Source organism: Gopherus evgoodei, chromosome 14 (assembly GCF_007399415.2).
Source record: "Gopherus evgoodei ecotype Sinaloan lineage chromosome 14, rGopEvg1_v1.p, whole genome shotgun sequence".
NCBI classification, from domain to species: Eukaryota; Metazoa; Chordata; order Testudines; family Testudinidae; genus Gopherus; species Gopherus evgoodei.
In genome coordinates, this window is record NC_044335.1 from 8823528 (window position 1) to 8831706 (window position 8179).

An 8179-nucleotide genomic window follows, 5' to 3' on the forward strand; every position below is an offset into this window, starting at 1 on the left:
GAGGTGGCTGCATTTTAGTGGGCCCAATCCAATTCCCCACTGAAGTAAATGTCAGTGGAAAGACTCCTAATGGGAACTGGATCAGGTCCTCTGCAAATAGGTTTTACTGTACTTGGTGATTCTTCTATGATGAAGATACCATATAGTAGACACTAGCAGAGTAAAGATTATTCTTATTATAAAGTGAAAAGTGTAACTTGGAGGAATGATGAAGCATTAAGCTTGTCTCTTTCTAATGAAAACTGACCTTCTAAGAATGTTCCAAACTTGGTTTTAGAAAGATTGAGACTAGCCAGCAACAGAGCATCCAGTATCACAGGAATCTCACATGTTTTTCTCTCCTGCTAAATGGGTAGTGCTTTAGTGGCCAATTCTACTACTTCCAGAGGAGTTACTCCTAATTTATACCTATAAGAGAAGAACCAGGACGGGTGGTTCTCATTGACACTACATGTCATTGTGGCCAAGAGCATGGTGAGATTCAAAACGATATGGGATCTTTCTGTGGCTATTGTGGACATCCACATTTGATTGGATTAAAACATTGGAAGGGTTATAAACCCTCCTGCTTCGGGGCTTTAGAGAGCCACTAACTGAGAGGGGCAAGTTATTCCATAATTGTCCAGCCTTCTTGCACCTTCCTTTGAAACAGATGATAGCCACTGTCAGAAAAAGGACACTGTACTGGAGGGACCATAGGTCTGATCTGGTACAGTAATTCCTATGCATATTGTATACGGAGGATCCCATTAAAGCCCTGGGGTTTACTACACCCTGGCAGGTACCTGTCTCCTACTGTTTGCTGGATTCCCGATATTTTCAGTGTGGGACCCTATGGATCCCGCCGCAACTTCACCCACGGTGAGTGGGAAGGATCAGGTAGAATGTCCAGTGTCACTGATCCTCCAAATTCTTAGTGAATTATTTCTAAGCCTGGATCTGTTCCTTCCTCATGAAAATGGGGCCAGTTGTCTCCTCCGCGCACAGAAGCCAAGCTCTCCGCGTTGTCTCCTGGCGGGGAGCTCTCAGGGCCAGGGACATGGAGTCGGAAAGGGGGGGAAACAGCTGGCCGGAGAGGCTGAACACTCCAGCCAATGACCGCGCGGCCTCCCGCTGGGTCCTCAGCTCTGCAGAAGCAGCGGAGCGTTTACACTAGGAGCTGCGCTTGGCTAACCCAGAGTGGCGGCGGTGTGATTCCTGCCTCCCACCGCCTGGTCCTCCAACCACACCGCGCTTCGGGACCCGGCAGCCAGCGGGAGCGCACGGATTTAGGCTGGTCAGAGCATCACGAAGCCACTCAGGGGAGCGGCGGGCACCGAGCCCACCCGGTGCAGTAGGCGCGGAGAGAGCTCGAGTACTAACCCCTCGGGGGTGAGCCCCCTTTGCTCCTTCCCCGCCCCTGCAAGCGGAGCGCTGCGGGCAGAAGCGCTTTGTTCCATCTGGCCGATGCCTCTCAGGGGCTCCAGAGACAGCGGGGACCAAGGCAGCCGCCGCTGCCTATGGGGCTGCGTGTAACTCTGCCCAAGAATCGGGCCCCGCTGGCAAGCTGGATCAGCCCCTGCTGCCGCCGGCATGGTGCGGACCGGTGCTGCCGCCTGAGTCGCTGAGCGGCGTGGTGCTGAAATGGACAGCAGCCTGCAAGACTGGCCCCTCAACGCCTCGGCGGCCGAAGGCAAAGGAGCCGGGGACCAGCTGCTGGGCAGGTTCGGGGCCACGTGGACCATCTCGCTGGCCGTGCTCATGGCTCTGCTGATCGTGGCCACCGTGGCTGGGAACGCGCTGGTCCTGCTGGCTTTCGTAGTGGACTCCAGCCTGCGGACCCAGAACAATTACTTCCTCCTCAACCTGGCCATCTCAGATTTCCTAGTAGGTAAAGTACCACATCGGTTTCACTTTTCCCACCCAGCTTGGGGTTCCCGGGGCCAGCACACCCAGGAACAGCAAGTCGGACACAGATTTCCACGCCGGGCTGAAAGTTGTGTGTGTTTAAAAGGTAGCGGCAAAGATCCCAGTAGCTGGGCTTTATTTTAGGGGCTGCGTTATCAGCCACTCCAGAGAGAAATAGGGGACTTGGTCAAGCCATTTCCCCGTGGCTCAGGTAAAAATGGTCTTCCAGGCAAGCTTTGCAAATGCGTGAGCGCCTGCTGTTCCCTTGCAAAGGGTTGTCACCCACAGCTAACTGGTTTCAAACAACAAAACAAATGTCACTGTAATAATGGGGGCAGTATAAAACATGGGTTATTTCCCCTTTCTAAGTACTGGACTTCAGCTGGAAACTATCTATCACCGCAGCTTCTTTCCACAACGTACTCTGGATACGGCTGTGCACCCCGCTAGCTAAGCAGGCACCTTTTACAGGGCACACGCACTTCCCTCTGCAGCCTGTTCTGGAAAGAAGATGCGGTTGAAGTCCAGTTATTTACACGTTTGGTGATACCCAGTTAACATGGCAACACTGATCTGAGCTGGCCACAAGGGCCTGCTATTCGGAGAGATGTGCATTGTTAAAAGGAAAACCAGAGCCCAAGGAGATTTGGTCTGTTAGTTACGTCGGGGGGAGGGGGGGTGGACAGTAAAATGAGCACTACAGGAACTGAGCACTTTTTTTGTTTTGTTTTAGTCTTGCAAGGGGTTATTTAGTGGTGATGCATGTGCAGTGGGGGTAACCGCGCAAGACTTGTAGCTAGCCAGATGTTTGGAGAACAAGTTGCATGCCTCAGTAAAGGAGAAGCAGCACCGGCCCATTCCTCTTGCTAAGTCACAGAGCCCGGCTTTGTGAGGCTGAAAGCAAAGGGCTGAGTTCAGATGGGCTCTGAATGCAGCCTTGACCGATCCCATGAGCCAAAGATTAGTAGCTGCGACACGCATCTTCGTGGGAGGGGGGTTAAGTAGGAGGAACGGTGTGGATTTCTTTATTGAAGTTTAGCTCAGAATGGATAATGGTCCCAACACCCCAGAAGGATTATAGTCCATCAAACCGAGAGATTGCTTTAGCTTCTAGACACACACAGCCAGCCCGCCGCCCACCGCCCTTCAGACTTACACTTCAGAGACACAAGAACAGTTTTCTTCTGTCATAGTCACACTGATAAGCAAGGATATTATTAATGTATCATATGCAAAACTAGGAAGCCAGAGTTACTGAACTGTGCTTCTATGTGGTTCAGAATGTTAGACAAATTAGGTAGTGCCTCTGAACGTCCCCTGGTTTAGAGCTAAGCTGCAAAGCCCAGAAAAACCTTGATTCAGTCTTTTCTTGCTGCTTTGATACACAGATGAGCTCAGTGATTGTTTTCAACATCGATTTGTATTTTGACAGAACTATCAAGCCCTCACTTCCGGCATGTTGCTGGAGAATTTGGGCAAAATCATTGCAGGGGTTGGGTATGTTAACTGTGATAAGGCAGAAAGTTGAGATTCAGCTTTCCTTATGTGCCAGTTGCAGGGAGAGGGTACTCATCTTCTCCTCCTCTTCATTTAGGGAGCAGAGAAAACAGAAGCTCAAGTTGCAACCCGAGTACCTAGTTCTGCAAATGCACATGCACTGAACTCAACTAGCCACCCATGAAAATTCACCTGTGTAAGCTTTTGTAGGATCAGGCCTTCAGATGAGAGCACTGTTGAGCCCCTCCAAAAGAACTGACCTGGGTCCTCCAGCAAAGAGGAGCTCAGGTCAAAATACAAGCCAAGGAAGCTTTGATTTTTAAAGGAAGAACTAGGAGTCTCTCTTTATGCATCGCCATGAGGCAGTAATAGGTAAAAACCCAAATTGTTGCCTTGCTTTACAACTTTCCTTTAAAACTCAGGATTTCAAGCTTTTCTGAGGCATTTGGGCACCCAACTCCCATTAATTTTCATAGGAGTCATGCAGCCAAAGCCCAGATCCTCAAAAGTACTTAGGTGCCTATCTCCCACTCAAATCAATGGGAGCTAGGCACCAATGTCTTTGAGAATCCAGGCCCCAAATCCCTTAGGCCTCTTTCAAAATCACAGCCTAGATGTTCATGGGCCAGAATTCTCACCTAGCGGGCTCCTTTCTATCTTTCCAGCCTATGCTGCTGCTGCTGTGTCACAAGATTAGCTTTTGAAGAAACTCTCCCTGGGAAATCACTAACTGTGACCCAAGCAACACCAGCCACAAGCTGGCCCATACACAACATGGCCACCCAAGGCCACTGAGCAGACTTGCAAATGACATCACATACACCAACAGTTATTCTCAGCATTCATTTGAATGAGTGACTTTTTTCAAGCACCTGCACATGGTGCAGAAGCCCTTTCAAATATAAACACCTCTCATTGCAGGTGCCTTTTGCATTCCCTTGTATGTGCCCTATGTGCTGACAGGAAGATGGGCCCTTGGGAAAAGCTTCTGCAAGCTCTGGCTGGTAATTGATTATCTGCTCTGCACCTCTTCAGTCTTCAACATTGTACTGATTAGCTATGACAGATTCCTCTCTGTGACAAGAGCGGTAAGTACTGACATGTCAGAGATGAGAAAAGCCTTCCCCCTCACTTCATTGTCCAGAATCATCTGTGCTAAATAAAAGCTGTTTGATTCCTTGAAAAATTATGAATCTTTTAGTCTGGTGCTGGGAAAGAAAAATTCCTGGGAAACATACAGTTCACTTGCAAACCTTGACTTCAGGTGTGTGGTTTTTTAAACAATCAAATCCTTTAAGGTTCAGAACCCATGAAGCAAATTGTCCCTCAAACGCTGACTGTGAAGGTGTTTGAGTGACAGCCAGTCAATTCAAGTGGGGTAAACAAGTTTATTACCAACTTGCAATGGTTATTTCCAGATTAAACAAACTGATTTTAGTGGGAGTTACAGTCAGTCTCACTCAGGAACTGGCTCACAGGTTGCAGTGGAATCTTGCAAGGTGCCAAGTGTCCTAGATGCACAATTAGTACAATGGGGATTGAGGGTGCTCAGCACCTTCCAGGAGGTGAACAGCAACTCAGAGGCTAGAAGGGTTCCAAGTACAGTACAAAGCGACAAAGAGTCCTGTGGCACCTTATAGATTAACAGACGTATTGGAGCATAAGCTTTCGTGGGTGAATATCCACTTCGTCAGATGCATCTGTCAAGTCATTGGTACTCACCCACAAAAGCTTATGCTCCAATACATTTGTTAGTCTATAAGGAGCCACAGGACTCTTTGTCGCTTTTTACATATCCAAACTAACACGGCTACCCCCTGATTCTTGACAAGTACAGTACAAAATATCTACAGAGGGGCCCAATGCATGAAGTTCAGCAATCTGGGGCCAAATTGCAACAAAGCTCACATTTGTTGGACACAGGAGTTTGGCGTGGGTCCCTCTAACAATTTCAAAGTGCATTCAGGGAGACCATAGGCATGTGGCTGGGGCAGTGGACTAGACATTGAGATTCCCTGGATTCTATTCCCAGCTCTACCACTGACTCAGGGTGCGGTCTTGGACAAATAACAATCTCTATCTGCCTCATTTTACCCATCTATGAAATGGGGTTAAAAAGCAGATATCAAATTTGGGCTGAGATATGTATCAAGAATGATCCATTGACATAAAAGGTGAATATCTCTTTGAAAGGTACTGACTCAGTTCAGGACTGTTCTAAGCCAATCATGAGCCAAGTATGATTTGGAGTTGAAGGACCAGGCCCTAGCTTTTCTCTGTAGGAGTGTGATTTATCTAGTGATTGGATCTGCTGTCTCCAGCACATGGATTTGTTACACTGCAGAGATATTGTATAGCAACTTTGCCAGAAATTTTACAGTCTAAGCCAGTTGATGTATTTGGTCATATCTAAGAAAAGATTTTTCCCCTCCAGGTCACATACCGAGCTCAGCAAGGTAATACCAAGCAAGCAGTGCTGAAGATGGTAATGGTATGGGTCTTAGCTTTCCTGCTCTATGGACCTGCAATTATCAGCTGGGAATACGTAACAGGGCAGAGCATCATACCTGATGGGGAATGCTATGCTGAATTTTTTTACAACTGGTATTTTCTCATGACGGCCTCCACACTAGAGTTTTTCACTCCCTTCATCAGTGTATTGTTTTTCAACTTAAGCATTTACCTGAACATTCAGAAACGCACCAAAATCCGCCTAGATATCTTCCATGAAGTACAGAGCCAGTCGTTCATGGAAGAGATGGAAATGAGCCAGGAAGGAAAGCTTTCCCTGAAATGCTGTAAGTGGGACCAGAAAGAGGCAGCCGAAACCCTAGACCTTCCCAAATGTGAAACACAACAAGCAGCTGCCAATGCCAATCAGAGTGTGAAAGACTCACAGACAGACTCAAAGAGCTCTGGGGCCTATAGTGGGAAATCAAAGTCTTTCAACAAGAGGAGCTATAAACACTCAGCATCTACAATGTCTTTAGAGAAACGGATGAGGATGGTCTCCCAGAGCATCACACAGCGTTTCAGGCTCTCCAGAGACAAGAAGGTGGCAAAATCGCTGGCAGTTATAGTGAGCATTTTTGGGCTTTGCTGGGCACCATACACCCTCCTCATGATCATCCGAGCTGCTTGCCATGGCCACTGCATCCCTGATTACTGGTATGAGACTTCCTTCTGGCTCCTGTGGATCAACTCTGCCGTTAACCCTGTCCTGTATCCCCTCTGCCACTACAGTTTTAGAAGAGCTTTCATTAAACTCCTGTGCCCCAAGAAGCTAAAGATCCAACCTCACAATTCACTCCAACACTGCTGGAAGTGAGTCAATCCGTCCATGTATCTGAGGAGCTGTCTTATTGCTTTGTCATATTTTGCAAAACCACAGTAGTTCATTTCCCTTGAAGAATGTGATGATAGCACTTTTGGGGAGTAAGGCTGCTCAGTATTAACTTCTCATGCTCTCTGTAGGGACAAAAATGGGCTGAAAGGACAGATGTGTGTTTAATCCCATGGCACTTATGTCTGTGTTCACTCCCCTACACATGCACAGAAGAGCTCTACTGCCACCTAGCCAGCCAAATGGGATTGGTACTTATTACAAAAAAGAAGCCCAAAATGTAAAACTAATCTTGCCCACTGTAAGTAATATATAGTTTAACCCAGAGGTTCTCAAACTGTGGTCCATGGACCACCAGTGATCCGCAAGCTCCGTTCAGGTGGTCCGCCGATAGTTCCCTCTAAGGTGCATGCCTGGGCAGCCACACATGAGAGAATAAAGGGCCTAATTAGTGGAGCTGTGCAGGCACGGGAGGTGGTGGCCTTGGGGGAAATAGAAGGTAGGTGGGAGGGGACAGTGGGGTGAGAAGAGGGGATGGGGGAATTTGGGAATTGCACGGCTGTGGGGGCCAGAGAAAGAGGTGACTTTCCCCAGCACCAGGGCTGCAGCTGCCGAGGAGCTCTGTAGCTGCTGTGGTGGGGGAGAGAGTGAGAGACACCCCCCCCCCTTCCCAGCCTCAGCTCTGTGTCTGCTGTGGCAGAGGAGAGAGGGCACATCCATTGCATTAGAAAGGTTAAACTACTGATATGAAAATATGAGTTGTGTGCTTTTATTTGTAGAACAAAAAAAGTTTATTATTATTTTTTGTATAGCGCTTTTATCCAAAGCACTTTACAATAGTTAGCTAATGATACAAACAACATTTGGAAAGCTCATGAAGTGGTCTGCCGAGACCCTCAGCAATTTTCAAGTGGTCTGCAGGAAAAAAAAGTTTGAGAACCCCTGATTTAACCATTTACAAACCAGATATTTGCCATCAGTGTGAGGTTCTCTTCTCCTAGCCAGTGTACTACACATACATGAGAAGGAGCAAACATTTCAAACACCTCCCATGTAGAATTATGTGTATTGTGATAGCGCCTTGGGAACCGTATCACTGACCAGGACCCCACCGTGCTGGGCATTGTATACACACGCACAAAACAAAAAGACCTTCTCTGTCCCCAAGAGCTTACAATCTAAGTCTCAGACAAGCCAAGACAAAACAGATGTGGGGAGCACAAGGAAGCAATGAGACAATATTAGCATGAAAAGCAGTGACCACCTCACTCCAGCTGCCTATTGTAAATAAAAAGTACGTCTCATTCTTAGAATGGTTAACGGACAAAATTGACCCCACTAAAGTTCACACGAACAGAACAAACTACATTCACACATCAGCAAAGAGTCCTGTGGCACCTTATAGACTACCAGACGTATTGGAGCATGAGCTTTCGTGGGTGAATACCCACT

At 47.6% G+C, this 8179-nt stretch overlaps 1 protein-coding gene across 1 annotated transcript; it reads left to right on the plus strand.

The window, feature by feature from the left end:
• Positions 1-969: 969 nt before the first annotated feature.
• On the plus strand, positions 970-7225 carry HRH3 (histamine receptor H3). The gene is made up of 3 exons (XM_030533401.1): positions 970-1870; positions 4306-4472; positions 5819-7225. Exons 1-3 carry the CDS (start codon positions 1624-1626, stop codon positions 6710-6712), a joined length of 1308 nt encoding a protein of 435 aa, XP_030389261.1. The 5' UTR covers positions 970-1623; the 3' UTR covers positions 6713-7225.
• Positions 7226-8179: the final 954 nt, after the last annotated feature.